We start from the raw sequence: 18436 nt of genomic DNA, 5'->3' as shown, positions 1-18436 counted from the left end.
GCCAAGTAAAGCCCCCCCGGCCAAACCCTCCCCTAACCCAGACGACGCTTGGCCAATTGTGCGCCGTCCTATGCGACTCCCGATCACGGCTGGTTGTTACACAGCCCGGGAGTGAACCAGGGTCTGTAGTGACGCCTTATGTGCCATTCTGGAGTCCCCAGCTTTTCATTAATTTCAAAAAACATCATTCCACTTTGACATCATGGGGTATTGTGTGTAGGCTAGTGACAAAACATCTCAATTTAATTTTAAGCTGTAACACCAACAAAATGTGGAAAAAGTCGAGGGGTGTGAATACTTTCTGAAGGCACTGTATGATGTCTTTAAAAAAAAAAGTTAAACACTGCAAGTCTATAACTAAACTACAGTAAAACTACTGATTGAATGTTGGAAAATTGCAAGAACAATTGTGTGAAATCCTTTACAAACCTGCACCTGCATCTACAATGTCAACTCTGCTGCTAAACCGAATAGGTAAGCTGTCATAGGGTGGAGTTTTGAATGCATTTCTTATGGTATGTTCTGTACATATTGATGACATTTTGTCAGCTACCAAGTTTGGAGACTTGATCGAATTCTCTTACCCTATTGGATACTCACATTTCGGTGTATATGATGAAGATGGACACATAATCCATTTTGCAGTGACAGGTGAGACATGAATGTGAAAACAGGGTAATACAAGATTGGTGTGTTACAGAGTTCTTATATTGATATTTAGAGTTAATGATACCCATAAAGTCTTGAGTCAACAAATGTACAACTACTTTTATGTAATTACTATTTTATGACCCTCAAGTGCATCTTTATTCCCAAACTGCTTTGATCCTAGATGAGGGGTGACTGATGAGTACCATCCGCCATGGCCTGCAAGCAGAGTTTCCTGTGTGTGAAGGAGGTCACCAGCCCTCATCACAGGAAAAGATAAATCAGAGGCTTGATGCTCTGATGAACATTTATTATTCCCATACCGACTATTCTCACTCAACTGTGAACACTTTGCCTTTGTACGATATGTAGAAGCTGTGTGCAACCAGGTAAGTTGAAACATACATATACAGTAGAACTGGGGTCTCCATCAGTTAAAACCTCTACGGACCCCCCATCCCGGATCCGGGATCATCCTTATCAGAAACGCTGACTAGCATAGCCTAGCGCCACAGGGATATCATATAATATAATTTCATGAAATCACAAGTCCAATACAGCAAATGAAAGATAAACATCTTGTGAATCCAGCCAACATGTCCGATTTTTAAAATGTTTTACAGCAAAAACACAACATATATTTATGTTAGCTCACCACAATAGCCCAACACACAACGCCATTTTTTCACCGCAAAGATTGCTTTCACAAAACCCACAAATAGAGATAAAATTAATCACTAACCTTTGAACAACTTCATCAGATGACAGTCTTATGACATCATGTTATACAATACATTTATGTTTTGTTCGAAAATGTGCATATTTATAGCTATAAATCGTGGTTCTACATTGCCGCCATGGTCACAAATGGCACCAAAATGTCCGGAGAAATTTTAGACAGCCACGTAATCTAACAGAAAAACTCATCATAAACTTTGCTGAAAAATACATGTTGCATATATAATTAAAGATACACTGGTTCTTAATGCAACCGCTGTGTTAGATTTAAAAAAATAACTTTAGTACAAAGCACAGCATGCAATAATCTGAGACAGCGCTCAGCCATTCTCCGCCATGTTGGAGTCCAAAGAGTCCACAAAAATACAAAATAACATCATAAATATTCCCTTACCTTTGATGAACTTTCATCAGAATGCAGTGCCAGGAATCCTAGTTCCACAATAAATCGTTGTTTTGGTTTAGAATGTCCATTTCTTCTGTCGAATTAGCAACTTTGGCTAGCATGGTGGAGCTCACGTGTCCATGAAGATTTTACGCATGAACGAAAAATTCAAAAAGTCATAATAAAAGTCGAATAAACTGGTCAAACTCAGTTGAGAATCCATCTTTAGGATGTTTTTCACAAATATATCCAATAACGTTCCAGACGGAGCATTTCTTCGTGTCTACCTAACGCATTGCAGACAACGATATGACAAACCTAAGTGCGTAGCCAAGTACTACCAATATGGCTGACCTCTCACTCCAACGACTCTCATCCGGTCCCAGGGAAGGCTAGACACTTCATTCCACGTTCTACTGCCTGTTGACATCTAGTGGAAGGCGTATGAAGTGCATACAGATCCATAAATACAAGACAATTGAATAGGCAATGCCTTTCACAGAGACCCATTTCAGAATTTTCACTTCCTGTTTGGAAGTTTGCCTGCCAAATGAGTTCTGTTTTACTCACAGATATAATTCAAACAGTTTTAGAAACTTCAGAGTGTTTTCTATCCAATAGTAATAATAATATGCATATCATATGATCTAGGACAGAGTACGAGGCCGTTTAAATTGGGCACAATTTTATCCAGAAGTGAAAAGGGCGCCCCCTATTTCCAAGAGGTTTTAAATAAAGGTTAAATAAAAATAACAAGTCCTGGAGATTGAATCGTGTGTGTAAGTGCTTGGCTGGAACTGCCAGGACCAAAGTTAGAGATGCATATCAAGGACTTTCTGGGCACAAAGTATTCATAAAATAAATATATTTGAGAAGCTAATTTTAATTTTATGTTGTTGTTTTTTTAGATTCCCAGAAGAACCAAGGATAAGGATTGTGAAGACAGGACAGATGTTTTCCAAGACATTGTGGTAAATATAATATATTTAATAAACCGTGATCTATTTTACTAAATGTGCTAAATGTTGCCAATGTATCGGAGCAATATGAAATAATTTGGCCTTTGAGTTGTGGATGATTTTGTTATGACATGTGTGGTATTTGGATGAGGTGTCCTACAGGGCAACTGTAGTGTGTGTTAAGAAGTAAAGCTTCCAGTGTGGATTCACTCCTCAATCAGTAGCCTGCGTCTATATTATTTTATATCAACCACAAGTAAAGTATAGTGCATATTAGGCTACATTGGTGGTAGCTGTGGGATGGCCTTTGTAAGGAATTGTTGCCATTTGGGGCTTGGTGTGAATGGAAAGAGGCTCTGCCTCCGCCCCTAGGCCTAAAGCTTTTGTGGCGCAGGGAGTACAGCTTTCGTCTCTGCACCGCAGAATCCATGGATCCAGCCCAAATACAGTTTACGCTCTCTCTACATCAGCCTGTTACTTTCTTTTTCAAATAGGTTCTTGTTTGGACGGACAAGTTGTCATTGTAAACATGAATTGTTTCTTAATTTACTTACCTGTACCTGTATAAACAAAGATTAAAATCCACATCATATATACTGTTAATACTGTGTAGGCTATATTGAATTAAATGTATAGGATAGGTGCGATCAGGACGATGCCCTGATGTTATAGGCTTCCCATCTTGAAGCCTAATTTGTAAATGCCTCAGTTATGAGCTGCATATCACCTATCATAACCCAAAACATACTCCTGTTTATGTTTTTGTTGTCATAAACAAATGATCCATTTCATGTTTAGATGAAATATTAGTTCAAGAGAGAGAGGAAGGAAGAGTGCACTTTACAAGCAAAGACTGTCTCGTTTACAAGTATTATAACAGGGCCTGAATTAATAACCTGGATGTGAATCATACTGTGTACCGGATATTCTTTCATTTTAGTTGAGAAAGGACAATGGGCATGCTAATTGTAGCCTCTGGAAAGAGTGTGACATTATCCATCATAATTGTGTTTTCTGATCTTGAAGGAGCTTAGCATTCCACCAAGAACGTTAAGTAAGTAGGTACGGTCTTTCAAGTTGATTTATTTTGAATCAAGGTAGCTAACGCCATTAACTTAAGGTAACGTAGCTAAGGTAAACATGGTTAGCACTAGTTATCTACATTGCTAAAGTTAGCCAACTATCTAGCATACGAAAACCAGTCCTTACTGTGGCTAAATGTCTTTAAAAAAACGAATCTTAGCTAGCTACCGATGATGTCGTTTAATTTGTGACCACGTTTTTGTTGTTTTGTGTAACTAAATAACGTTTAGCAAGCTAACTAACGTTCGTTCATTTAAATTGAAACGAGTTGACGTAACGACGTTAGTTTGTTAACTAACTAACTCCATACGAGCTCCTAATTAGCTAACTAGCTGCGTTTCTACAATAACAAGCTGCTTGTAGCTTGGTGGTTATCCAGTTATCTGGGTGGTTTATCTAGCTAACGTTAGCTAGTCATTTAGGATTAGCGAAATTTAACAATGTCATGTAGCTAACTTAACTAGCTAGTAGCTACTGTATTTACTGTAACGTTAGATGTTTGTTGTTAACAATGACCTACCTAGCTTCCTGACTGTTGTGATTAACGTTAGCTACTAATGCCAAAGATGATATATATATACATACTGGCTATGCTATTGTATATAACTAGCCAGCTAGCTTGGACCTCTGCCTGTCTGAGTGGGCTAACTAGCTACTGTAGCTACGTCGTTGTTGGCATGGTGCATTGAGCTAGCCTAGAAAGCCAGTCATCATTGCCCATTTTCCATGTTGATGTTTAGTAAACTTCGGGAGAGAGTTACGTCACTGATATCATGACTGACAGCCATGTTGTGTATATTTGTTTCCCTTGCTCAAATAAGTGTGTAATTCTTATTTTAAAGGGATAAACCGTGCAAGATGATTTGGCCTAGAAGCTAGCTGTTATCATTACATTAGTATCTTTCAGTTTGGTTGGCTTGCTAGCTATAGGCATGGTAGACACTAACGTTACTAGTTAAGCTACACAATAGAGAGCTTAGCTACCTATCTAGATGCTGAAACTTGAGTTTAGATAATCAACCTAATTTCATGTAAAAAATCATTCCTTTGTTTGAGTTTATGCTCTTTCAGTTCCGGTCTTTTACTGTTTTGCCAGGTGTGAAGTGTTTTGTTCCTCTTTTTTTTTTTTTATAGGAAAGCAGTTTAAGTATTCAGACACAACAAAGAAGTTGTTGGGATTTCTGCATCCCCGTTGTCATCTTCCACCCCTAACAAAGTGATGACCTCACAGCAGCATCCCCTCCCCAATGCAAACGTCAACCCTCCCCTCCTTGTCCCCCAGAACTCTTCAGCTCACCACGGTAGGCCTCACATTCACCCAAACCAGCTGGACTCTACTCAGAGTAGTGCTGCGGGGCACCTTGCCCCCCACAGAGGTCTGATGGGTGGTGTGGGGTCCTCATCAGTGGGGACCTCCAGCGGAGTGGCAGTGAACAGGGGCGCCTCGGCCTCCTGCACTAACTCCGCCATTTCCAGGAGGCCCTCGTCGGGACGCTTCGAACCCTGGCCTGAGGAGGCCGTAGACAACGCTTACGGCTTGTACTCACTGCACCGCATGTTTGACATAGTGGGAGCCCAGCTCACGCACCGTGACGTGCGAGTGCTCTCCTTCCTGTTCGTGGACGTCATCGACGAGTATGAGCGCGGAGGCATCAGGAGCGGCCGGGACTTCTTGCTAGCTCTGGAGCGCCAGGGGCGCTGTGATGAGACCAACTTCAGGCACGTCCTGCAGCTGCTCCGCATCATCACACGGCACGACCTGCTGCCCTACGTCACACTCAGGAAGAGACAGACCGGTGAGTGGTGGTTTCCTTCTCAACCTTTGCCTTTTTCAGGCCCACTAAAATTCTATTGAAAATGAAAAAGAAAACTAAATCTATTGGCGTCAAGGCAGAAAACGTAGGTTGCCGATCCCCAAAATGTTATGTTGTCGGTCTCCAAAATGTTTTTTTACCACTTTTCGCCAACTTCTTGAAAACACACTTTTTGTGTTTTCTTAGTTAATAATTGACCATTTGCATTAAATGTAAATATTAAGTCACTAACCAAAAGTGTTGCTGTGCTTTGCTTTTCAGTGTGCCCAGACCCAGTGGATAAGTACCTGGAAGAGACGTCAGTGCGTTATGTGTCCCCCAGAGGAGGAGAGAGCAGGGAGGCTACACCCCACAGGAGGACAGGTGAATGTGTGACTTTACATGTATACATCTACATACAGTATGTGTGTGTGGGGGGAGTAATACAGTTGGTGGAAATAGTGAAATTAATACATCTCTAAATATCTTAGCATTTTTTCCCCTACTCCACTAACAGGCCCCCAACCAGTAATATGCTGTTCTCCATCGGGGCCCCAGGTGGGCCCCCCCCGCACCAAGCCAGGCCCCCCATTACCGAGCCGCAAAAGGAAGAGGGCCCACACCACAGGAGACTGCAGGGAGAAGCAAACTTGTGGTAAGTTTAATAACTTTATGCCTTCAGAGGTTGCATGTGTGTATCTACTTTTTGACAGTTCTTTCATGACAATGAATTACAAAAGAGTTGGCTAAAGCACATGCATACATATCTGCGACCAAACTATACAGTTGCTGAATTAAGTCATTCCTTGACTGTATTGTTTCCATGGCATTAGACGGCACACACTTCCTCTGTATAACATTCCACTTGCTCTTCCCTATTCACCCCACACCCCTGCAGACATCCGCCTACGAGTGCGCGCCGAGTACTGCCAGCATGAATCAGCGCTTCAGGGAAACGTCTTCTCCAACAAGCAGGAGGCTCTGGAGAGGCAGTTTGAGAGGTTCAACCAGGCAAACACTATTCTCAAGTCCCGGGACCTGGGCTCCATCATCTGTGACATCAAGTTCTCGGAGCTCACATACCTAGATGCTTTCTGGCGGGATTACATCAATGGCTCCCTGCTGGAGGCCCTGAAGGGCGTCTTCATCACAGACTCACTCAAACAGGCGGTGGGCCATGAGGCCATCAAACTGCTGGTCAATGTGGATGAGGAGGACTATCAGGCCGGCCGCCGCAAGCTGCTCCGGAACCTGGTCACTGGAGGTGGGGCTGGGGCCGGGGCTGCTGCCACTCCCGAAGGGAGCAGAGGGACTCCATCCTCCTAGAAGCGCATGTCTGCTTCTTTTAGCAGAAGGGGCACCCATGTCCCAAATAAGATAACTTAACTTCATGGCGAGGACAGAAGCAAGGAAAGTGTAAAGTACGGTCTGATTCAGGAAGAAGTATGAGGAAGAATGCTGGGTGCCCTGCCCTTTCATCTATGAAGGGAATGTGAAATTAAAGTGAGCAAGTTGAGTTAGATGTATGGAACACAGACATAAGATGAGTGTTTTGAATGTTGAAGGTTTAGTTTTTTCTGCTGGAAGGACAATGTTAATATTTTTTATTGTAACTTGTGAATTGACTATAAAATCTGATTTAACATTTTCTTTTGGTATCACACAGCTCTTTGCCATAAAGTGTTCTTGAAATGGCCCCTAGTAGACTATTACTACACATGGCTATAAACAAGTCCCTATTGGGACATTTAGCATTTTGTTTACTGCCAGACAAGGACAAAATCATTGTAAGCCAGAGACATGCCATCATACAATTATTTGGTAGTAAATCATTTCAAAATATTTTTGGTACGTTGTCAAATGAACTATTCTTGTGTGGGTCGTTCTTGATGATTTGGTTCAAAAGGATTGAAAAGATTAAGCGTACTGAGTGGTTTCAGATGTGCTTGAAAATTGCAATACAAAATTCAACAACAGAATGCAGTAAGTATTAAAAAAACGTCAAGTCATTTTGAAATAATTTTGAATCTACCCTCATCTCAAATACAAATGTCCTTTTTGAATATGTGTATTCACCCATGGCTCAGACTTTTATTTCTTGATTTGCTTGTCAATATTAGAATTTAATCAGAAAGACACATTCATTAAAGCTGGAATCCTTAGTGGTGAAACTGCCACGTCTGTTTGCTATATTACAACAAAGACGGTACTTCAAACAACACAGTTTTTTCCCCTCTGACATCATCTCACATCATTGCAAGCACGATAGACCAGCAGAGTAGGTACCACGATGCTCCGCTGCTCTGTTTCATAAACAAAACAAAAACAAAAGCGCCTGGGGTGACCAGTGGCCTGTTTCACCTTATGTGGATCTCAACTTTAAACAATTGTTTTATTATATTTGAGTTACAACCAACATACAAAGTTCCCCCCTTGTTTTTGCTTTTTAATGGTAATTTCATGTAAAGAGAAAAGGCTCTACACACTGCATTTAGTACTTTCAACCATTTATTTAGGGAAGTACACTGGGAGCACCATTTTGTTTGATTGAGTTCATCAATATCATACATTTTACTACAACGGTATAATTAGGCATATTGTGTTTCATGCAAATGTACAAGACCAGAGTAGTTGGTGATTATTTTGGACCACATTTTCAAGACATCTTTGTCCACAGTTCATTATCCTACAATCCGTCTGACACAATGTAGCATGGTGTAGTGCTACCCAAGTTAGGAGCCTCTGATACTTGGTTTAGGAAACGAGGCAACTTTAACTTCAACTTTAAACATGTTTCACCGCCTTGGACCAATCAGTAAGTTTAGTCAAAATCGTCCCAGTGCTGTCTGAGATATCGTGTGGGATGAACGTACAGCCAGAGTCAGATCCACAGACATTGATCAGACTGCCATCTGATAAATTATTTAATACAGTTGGCTATACCGCTGACATATGAGGGTGTTTTCTAGGCAACATTTTTTATAGGTTGTGAGGTTGGCTTTCATAGATGCAGCAAGGTCAAGAGCAGTGAGGTGTTGGAAAGTGGTTCACTTCATACTTGTTTGCATTGTAAGAATGTCCTCAGTCTCATATACAGATGTGGTCAAATATATTGGCACCCATGCTTGATTCACTATTTATTCTAAAATAAGTTGAAATTAAAAAATATTTTGGTGTTTACAAGTGTATTTTTTAAAATTACAACGGCACATGGGCAAGAAGAACAAAAACATATTTTTTCTGATTTTTCCCTTCAAAGTAAAAAATGGCCTGGACTAATTAATAAAGTCTAATTAATTTGGTTGGAGGTATGATTCTCATTTACTGCATAATTTTACTTACTCACCTGTTGTAAGTTGCAGGTGCCTATGGGGTAAAAATTGCCATTCAATCAGTTTTGAAACGAACAAACTGAAGATTCACCTCCATTGCGCTCTATTGTGAAATGCAAGAGTGCGAATATATTTGACCGCATCTGTTTAACAGTGTATAATGTGTACATCAGTTACTTTAAACGGATGTTCAATATCTATACGATTCCACATGAAAAGGTAATATAGTTAATCAGAGTGCAGTATCTGTTATATTTGTATTCCCCTAATATGTTTTAATTTGTGTTGGTAAATTAATGTTATAGCCGACAAGATTAGCATTTTAGCGCTGCTACTTAGTCTTAGATTTTTCCTGGATCAATTAACTTTTATGGAAGATTAAAGGATTTTGCCAACTGCTTTCAAAATTCACTCTTACTTTTAACTCTTGTTAAAATGATCAGGGACATTTCCCTTTACCTTTCCATGTATTAAATAAAAGAGCTAGTCATATTTGGTACTAAAATCTAATCTTGGTACATAAAAGGTTCTGCCAGGTTCTGAAGACCAGAAATTAAATTCACATTGTTTTGCAATATGTCATGTGCCATCTTTTATTTCAGTTTTACTGCTACTTTTGACATTTTCTTGCTTTTAGATGATAAAAATACATTTAAAAGGAATTGTTACCCAATTATCTATAGATTTTTCTTTTAAAGAGTCCCCTCAGCCAACTGACGTTATTGAGTTTGCCACACCACACATTAAAGCAAGTATTACGATGCAATACAGCTGTTCATGTTTCCCTAATGGAATATAACACAAAGTTGCAAATTGGTATCTATTATATAGGTTCTATGTTAATTAAGCCTTAATAGATTGCATGTCTAGTTATGATCCCCAGAAACATGAGACAACTTCTGTAACCTTCTGTAGATAATTCAATAGGCTATATTTAGTTTTCTTTGCAACTTTTTTAAATGCATTTTTCTTGTGTAGTGCAAGCAAATGGAACTGGTCATAAATTGGAGAGATATTGTCAATACATACCATACAGCAGATGGGAAGGAGCACTTTTCTCTGTTTTAAATATTCCCCTGTAGCACACAAACATAGTCAAATCCCCTACTCAGAAATCTAGGACATAAAAGCAAGAAATGCATCACATTGTTTGCCCATATTTGCCGTATGTTGTTATTTTGTAATTATTTTATTTGTGCTGACCAAAAAAGAGATTGTGGTTTTATGTGAATATTTATATTGATGTGTGACTGGTACATTTGTCTGCACAAATAAAAAAAGTTGTTGTGTAAAATGTTCTGTAAACAATGTGACATTTTGAGCAGATTGCATTGATTGACATTTGCTTAACTACTGTTTTTTATTTTATTCCAAGAAATAGAATGATTGAGAATGACTGAAACCATCTCTAGTCTAATGAAAACATTTGTTATTTTGACAATGTTTCATGCCCATTTGTGTTGTAGTAGAATATAGTAGTTGTGTAGTTGTATATACTGTACTGTAGTATGTAAAACTGGAATTCATCAGAGGCTACTGCAGTTTTTCCTTCGGCAAAGAGCCCTACCTAGAATCCTGCAAGTCATTAGGGTTAGTAGCAGGACAGAGACAACAACAGTCAGGAGAAGTACCAGTACATCCACATTATGGTAAGCATACCAGGGCATCTTGTAGGACTCGGTGCCCAAGTGTGCTGCACCCTTGTGCCTCATAGCGAATTCTAGCCAGAAGATGGCGTTGTCCATTGGTTTGAGAGGTATCGCAGTGGAGCTTTGACATCCTGCGCATATTATCTCTGTAGGGCTTACTCTTGTCCAGGATGTCTGTCAGAGCCTGTGTCATAGGTTCCACCTCTAGGTCCGTCACCTCGAGAATCTTAGCCACACCCCTGGCCTTTAGATGAAGCATGTTGTCAAATTGGTCAAAGATGAGAGGAAGGCCTAACATGGGAACCCCATGGTAGATGGCTTCATAGATGCCATTGGTGCCCCCGTGTGTCACAAAGGCTCTTGTTTTTGGATGGCCACGTAGGTCGTTCTGAGGCAGCCAGTTCACCAGCAGTGTGTTGTTGCCTAGAGTAGAGGGCTTCTCTCCTGTATGTCTCTACACCACCTTCTGAGGCTGTCGGGCGAAGGCAGCTGCAATTACCTCTGACATCTCCGGGAGGAGGCTATCCAGCAGACTCCCCAAAGACATGACCACGACCCCATGTTCCCCCGAGCTCTGCACAAATGCCTCTAACTCCGCAGGCAAAGGCTTAGAGGGCTTACACTGGAAGCCCCCCATGTAGACCACATTGGGCATGGTAGGGCATGGAAACTCGAACACAATGTCCACTCTCATCAGCCATAGATCAGCACCCTGAATGAGAGAATAGATATTGGTGTTTGGATCGATGAATTCGTTGATCAGACCCTGGTATAGAGGTCTTGTTATGCCATAATCAATATAAAGAGAGATTCCATAATGCAAGAAGTTTTTCAGTTTGTTGACAAAACTAATTTTATCTGACCAGCGACCCAATGGTTGGTATGTAAGAAAGGGGCGAAGGTGCAATCGCAAAGTGTCCCTCTGCATTGGTGATCCAACGAACATTGAGCACAATAGGAAGACCCAAGTAACTCCCCAATACAATTCCTCCTGCAAATCCAGGATCTGTCAATATTAAATCAAAATTGGCTGCCTTCAGCTTCTCCATTAACTGTTTGTCCTCCATGGCTAAGCGGGCCATTTCAGCACTGCAGCCATGGGCCGCCTCCAGCAAATTAATGGTTTCTTTCTTTAGCTTGATGAAGGACAAAATGGAGCGCTCTCGTGTCCATATCTCTAGGCTCCTCCTCAGGAAGGATGCCATGTACTCCAGGTCCTCCAGGCTGCTGGCCCTGGGCACGGGAAATGTGATGGAGGAGTAGTGGCGGGCGTGTTCAGGGATGTACCAACTGGTGGATGAGCGGACCACTGTTAAAGTGTGACCCGCAGGTCCAGCTCTCGCAGGAGGATGTCCATGTTAAGCCAATGACTGCCGTCCACAGGGTACACCAGGATGTTGCCAGCCTGGCTCTGAGCTGGGAACACCCACAGGAGACAGGTCAGAAGGAGGAGAGCAGGACGTGGAGGGAAGCAGGGTGGTGCTGCCACGGTGACTATCATGGTTTGTCTGGAGAGGAAAAAGAACATAACAAATACGGTTGCTTTCTGTATTTGAAAGTGTTTTCATTGACCACTGCTTTCCACCCTGTCTCACCACACACAGAGACATTAACTCATGTGACTATAGTCTCAAACATACAGGTACCTTCCAAAATAAACATAAAGTGTCTTAATAAGGGCGTTGGGCCACCACAATCCAGAACAGCTTCAGTGCACCTTGGCATAGATTCTACAAGTGTCTGGAACTCTATGGTAGGGATGCAACACCATTCTTCCACGAGAAATTCCATAATTTGGTGTTTTGTTGATGGTTGTGGAAAACACTGTCTCTTGCGCCGCTCTAGAATCTTCCATAAGTGTTAAATTGTGGGTGAGATCTGGTGACTGAGACCGGTACGGCGTATTATTTAAATAATTTTCATGCTCATCAAACCATTCAGTGACCACTCGTGCCCTGTGGATGAGGGCATTGTCATCCTATGGCGGCTTAACCATGGTAGCCAAAATAATGGCCTGCTCAGCAGTTTTATACATGACCCTAAGCATGATGGGATGTTAATTGCTTAATTAGCTAAGGAACCACACCTGTGTGGAAGCACCTGCTTTCATACTTTGTATCCCTCATTTACTCAAGTGTTTCCCTTATTTTGTCAGTTACCTGTATCTAACCAAGTATAACATAGTTTGTGTGTGTATTGGTTGCATATTTTCAGACTGCCAATGATAAAGAGTTGAGTTACTGCAACTTCAAGACTTGCCGTCAGAAGAGGATATGAAGCTGGCTAGGCAGATATATATATATTTTTACCTTTATTTAACTAGGCAGGTCAGTTAAGAACAAATTCTTATTTTCAATGATGGCCTAGGAACAGTGGGTTAACTGCCTTGTTCAGGGGCAGAACGACAGATTTTGTACCTTGTCAGCTCGGGGATTCGATCTTGCAACCTTTCGGTTACTAGTCCAACGCTCTAACCAATAATTCATGCTTAGATTAAAAAAGATGAGAGTAGCATTCGAATAGCAGTAGTTGTAGTCATGTTGTACACTTGAACCAAAGTTGGGTCCCTCCCTTTACCCGACACCAACCTTTGTGAGAGCCACAATGGACATGGTCAAACAAGTTTTGACCAGATAATGGACTTTTGTGTGATGATATGCACTGTGCATAGATATGATCTCATTCAGTGTAATCAGAGGGAGGCAAGAGCAATGTGTTCGACAAATGTGAAGATTCTAGAGGAAATTACATTTCTGATAATGGGAGGTCACTGGAAGCAAAATGTGCTATTGAACCAATTCTTGGTTCAAGTAAGTTCATGCTACTGATTAAGCTTGAGGATCTTATGTACAGGTCCTTTCTGTTACTCATTTACAGAAAATCATAACATTTTGTTATCACTTGTGTAACACATCCTTTCAACTTTCCCTGAATCCAAAAGTGTGTGAGTGTGTGTGTGTGTGGGTGGGGTGGGGGGGGGGGGGGGGGTCTCTGCAAGAACCAGGGGTTTAGCCACACTTATTGTTAGTAGTTTGTTGCAGTATTTTGACATAATTTTACAAAAATAGAATGTAGCTTACACATGGGTCATTCTATGAAAAGTGTTTTTTTGGATAGTGTAATTCTGTCACACAAAAGCCAAAAACGTTATTTCACCTAATTGTAATATTCTGTCAGAAAGACTTATATACAGACTTATATACTGTACCAGTCAAAAGTTTGGACACACCTACTCATTCAAGGGTTTTTCTTTATTTGTACTATTTTCTACATTGTAGAATAATAGTGAAGACATCAAAACTATGAAATAACACATATGGAATCATGTAGTAACAAAAAAGTGTTAAACAAAACTAAAAAAAATGTTTTACGCTGGCTGCTCGTAAGGTTTCTTGACTTGGACATTCATTTTTTCCAACACATTGCTAAGGGAAGGATCTACATTTACAGAATGATTACCTGGAGGAAAATGGGGGAGGGTCATTTTTTTTCAACTTCGGTCAAAGGGAGGGTTTAGTATTATTATTTTTTTTTAATCTAGTCCAGGGGAGAGCCATGTCATTTTGAATTGATTACATTTCTATATTTCTCAGTGTTTTATAATTCATTTCTTATTAGGCTATATATCGATGTGTGCCTGATGACGCCGCTCATCTCTGATTCTCCGCTGGGCGTGCAATATCAAGTGTCTGCCTATATGCTATTTAGTGTGGTCTCAATAAAATAATCCATTGCCTATAGGCTACGAAGTGCATGCTCAGAGAAGCACAGAGCAAAGATATATTTCTAAGATAGCTGCTGGGTTGGTGTAAATACAACCTTCACTCATGCTGCCAAACATACCCTCGTAAAACTGACTATCCTATCGATCCTTGACTTTGGTGATGTCATTTACAAAATAGCCTCCAACACTCTACTCAGCAAATTGGATGCAGTCTATCACAGTGCCATCGTTTTGTCACCAAAGCCCCATATACTACCCAACACTGCAACCTGTATGCTCTCGTTGGCTGGTCCTCGCTACATATTCGTCGCCAAACCCACTGGCTCCAGGTCATCTATAAGTCTTTGCTAGGTAAAGCTCCGCCTTATCTCAGCTCACTGGTCACCATAGCAACGCCCACCCGTAGCACGCGCTCCAGCAGGTATATTTCACTGGTTATCCCCAAAGCCAACACCTCCTTTGGCCGCCTTTCCTTCCAGTTCTCTGCTGCCAATGACTGGAACAAATTGCAAAAATCACTGAAGTTGGAGACTTATATCTCCCTCACTAACTTTAAGCGTCAGCTGTCAGAGCAGCTTACCGATCGCTGCAGCTGTACAGATTGTATAGATTTTTCTATAGTGTTATTGACTGTACGATTGTTTATCCCATGTGTAACTCTGTGTTGTTTTTGTCACACTGCTTTGCTTTATCTTGGCCAGAGCGCAGTTGTAAATAAAAACTTGTTCTCAACTGGTCTACCTGGTTAAAAAAAGGTGAAATAAAAAATAAAATACAGAACTAGGCTGCATTACACACTGTAATGGATATTCCAACCCTGAGCCCCAGCCTGCTCTTTTGTGTGCTGCCTAAACAATGGCTGTGCTGTGTATGCTTACCTTATCAGTTCAGGAGCAGAGTCAAAAGCTTCTTCCGATTTTTGTTGATGTTGATTAGGTCATGTCTAATCTTGCGCGCAGACTAGCCTATAGCCTATGTTCTGTTCAGTTTGAGAAGGAGAGAGCGAAGATGAGGAGGACAGGAGGTCAACTTTGATAGCTTGTTACTTGCCCATGATGTATTTATCAGAGTTATTGACCTCACAATAAGCCAAATTCGAGTAACTTACATTGTGGTGATGAAATTTGAAGCAGGTATAATTCCTTTCAGCCGTCTTCATTTTAATTAGACTTAACTAACAACAAGAGGGCTTTGTGTTGGAGCCGATTTCTTCCTATTTAAGAAATAAGAGGTAGGAGTACCTGTTTGACAGATGAAATTAGGCTATAGGCTGCTATATCCATAGATTTGCTGTCAATTCCTCCACCCACCATGCACTCTTTAAACTCTGTGTCAGTGAAGGGCTGTTAAATTAAAACAAAGACTCGAATTGAGGGGGTATGAGAGGGTATGCCATATGCAGACCTTTTATTAAAGAATATGGCAAAAAAGCACAGGCCTACCCCCTTAGTTTAACATTTAAGAAAATAAAACTGATCCGATTATATAAAGTGATCTATAACAGCGCTTTAGTCCGCGATGCTTTATGCTAGAATCAAGCTATAAAATACCCGGGAAAGACGTGACTCCGATGCATATATGGGAATTCCATTGTGTCCTTTCTTTGACTTTCAGAGGATGAGTTAGAACCTTCTATAGCCAAGGAGACAAAACAATTAACTTTGCTTGGGAAGTAATCTAAATATGTCACTATCAATTGATTAAGCTATTCACTTTCTGTACAATACAAGATTTTTAAACCCAGACAGTTTTTAGGGAAACACCTGAGATCTTCACTCATTGGTTAAACCATGGAAGTAGAGTAGCCAGCAGTAAAGATGTTCTGCTTCGGGGTGGAAAAGTAGCCCTAATTTTGGAAATTACTATGTTCAGATTCCTAATGGCATCTCAGACTTAATTATTTGCAAACAGGGACAGTTTCATTGCAAACAAGACACAGATTTGGCATTGTAAAAATATGATAAAATGAACAAATAGGCCTAACTCTCTGTCCATTCATAGCCTGTAATTCCGGTAATTTTGTGTGGTATAAAATAATATTCTGCTAATATGTAGAATTATTTAGAATTGCATGAAATTTTTTATAAAAGGCAATTTTTTCTCGAACCTGCAAATACGATGATAGATGAATGCAATGCTTTTACTATAAAGGAGGTCTTTCCACTCCAACTCCTGTCCACAGTCGTCTGCGAACCCACAACCTTGTGGCCCGCTGCCCTGTGCGCTATCAAAATTCCTGCGTTACCATGTAATGCTTACAGGACAAATAACAGTTTCTAAAACTGCATAAATAAGGCTCTGGTCTGTCCAAGAAATTAGGGTAAAGGGAGCTCATGTTCTCTGCTATCCACTTTGTTTTAATTATTATTTGGGGTATATTGGAGGTTACCTCAAGTGTTCATGGGGGGTTTTGGTAAAATATATTTTGCTGAAGGGAGGGCCATTCATTTTATTTCAGAGGTCCGATTTTGCGAGTTCGAATGTCATCACGGACAGCTTTATCATTTCAGCAAATTACCAGCTACTTACTACTTTTTAGATACTTTGCAACTACTTAGCATATTAGCTGACCCTTTCCCTAAACTTAACATAACTCCCAAACTTAACCGTAACCCCCTAGCTTTGCTAACTTTAGCCACCTAGCTATTATACATCATATACCACGAATTGTAATTCGTAACATACAATACGAAATGGGTGACGGACATCCACAAATAAATACATACCATTCGAAACATAACAATATAATATTAAATGGAGTGTCTCAGATTTAAGTACAGAATAATACGAAATGCTCTGAGATACAAATTGGTTCACTCCCTAACCTTTAACCAGCGAAACAGCTGCTATTGGCGAACATGTGTTTGGAGTAGGGTACAATTATCGTATAATAATGATCATAATTGCCTTAATACATTATTTTCAGGAGACTTTATATTCAAGTAGATATGGTTTACCCAATAGCAGTTTATTATTTATACGTGAAGTGGGCAAAGTTGTTGAACATTTTACGAGCAGAACGGCGCGGTTGGGAGAAGAAGCTACATTTCAAAAATATCTAAGGGGTCAAAACCATTCGTTTTTTGAGAAAGGGGTGTCACCAAAACTGTGTTGTATACATTAGGTGTGCAGTAGTGTTATTCATGTCTTTCAAATATGCATTATGATGCATCACATGCAACAACAACAAAAAACATCAACAAAAATGACAATTATGATAATAACTGTGTCCATTTGCATGACAATTAACGTTAATCGTTACCCTACATTCCATAATCGTCACAGCCCTAGTTTGGAGTTACCTTTCTAGCTAATAGGCTATGTTATTGTTTTTTAAATTTAACCTTTATTTAACTAGGCAAGTAAGAGTTTACACTTCTTCAGATTGTAATGTGGGAGGTCAAAATAATGATAAAAGATCTACCAAATCTATACATTTTTAAAATGTGAATTACTTGTCCTTTCCATTATCATTCAACGGATGATAAGACATAACATTTTGGGAAAAAACATCCCACTGAGCAAAAAGAGGTTCAATCAACGTTGTTTCCACGTCACAACTTACCTTGAGTCTGAAGATATGATGAGTACCTTGTAAGTGGCCCCAAAGAACCCCTTTGGGTATGAGAGCACTTCGTAAAAATTGTTTGAATATTTCCAAGGCGATGGAAAATAAACGCCAGGCAGTGGCTGTTTCTTCACTTATCTGTGGGTGCATGCATTTCTTTCTGCTTATCGAGGGTTTTCAGAGACTACTACAACAAACATATACGCTGCAATTTAGCACACCGCAAGAAAAGTACAAATTAACTTTGACCTAGATTTCTGACGTGGTCTGTGCTATAGCAGAGGGAGAGAGAGAACGGGTGCCTCTTCTGAAGCATGTGTTCTGAAATTCAATGCCTGCTTCAAAAACAGATTATGCAGAGAGGAATATGCTAAATTCATTCACACTGATTGAACCTCTCATAACCCAAAGACAATGCTCTTAAAAAGTGCAAGATATGAGATTTACAAGTATATTCATTCATTATAATTAGGCCTAAATATTGTTTGAAAACCAATAGTAAAAGCAATTGCAGTTGTATGACCTCTAAAGGGGATTTCTATTATTGTGGTCATGTC

The 18436-nt window shown here is 40.3% G+C and overlaps 1 protein-coding gene and 1 pseudogene across 5 annotated transcripts; one reads left to right on the top strand and one right to left on the bottom strand.

The window, feature by feature from the left end:
- The first annotated feature begins 3494 nt into the window (after positions 1 to 3494).
- LOC139557377 (death effector domain-containing protein-like) lies at positions 3495 to 7448 on the top strand. 5 transcript variants are annotated; one of them, XM_071372106.1, is made up of 5 exons: positions 3495 to 3784; positions 4948 to 5609; positions 5889 to 5990; positions 6124 to 6261; positions 6505 to 7448. In XM_071372106.1, the coding sequence occupies exons 2-5, from the start codon at positions 5033 to 5035 to the stop codon at positions 6930 to 6932; spliced, it is 1245 nt and encodes a 414-aa protein (XP_071228207.1). In that variant the 5' UTR covers positions 3495 to 3784; positions 4948 to 5032; the 3' UTR covers positions 6933 to 7448. The 5 variants fall into 5 exon arrangements, with proteins under 5 accessions (XP_071228207.1, XP_071228211.1, XP_071228210.1 ...); XM_071372110.1 differs by having other exon boundaries at positions 3634 to 3784; positions 5096 to 5609; XM_071372109.1 differs by having other exon boundaries at positions 3638 to 3788.
- A 2543-nt stretch (positions 7449 to 9991) lies between these two features.
- Positions 9992 to 18156, bottom strand: LOC139557376 (UDP-glucuronosyltransferase 2C1 pseudogene; annotated as a pseudogene).
- Positions 18157 to 18436: the final 280 nt, after the last annotated feature.

This window comes from Salvelinus alpinus, chromosome 28, assembly GCF_045679555.1.
Source record: "Salvelinus alpinus chromosome 28, SLU_Salpinus.1, whole genome shotgun sequence".
Lineage (NCBI taxonomy): Eukaryota > Metazoa > Chordata > Actinopteri > Salmoniformes > Salmonidae > Salvelinus > Salvelinus alpinus.
The sequence above is the reverse complement of the archived record's forward strand: the minus strand, read 5'-3'. Positions and strand labels throughout refer to the sequence as shown.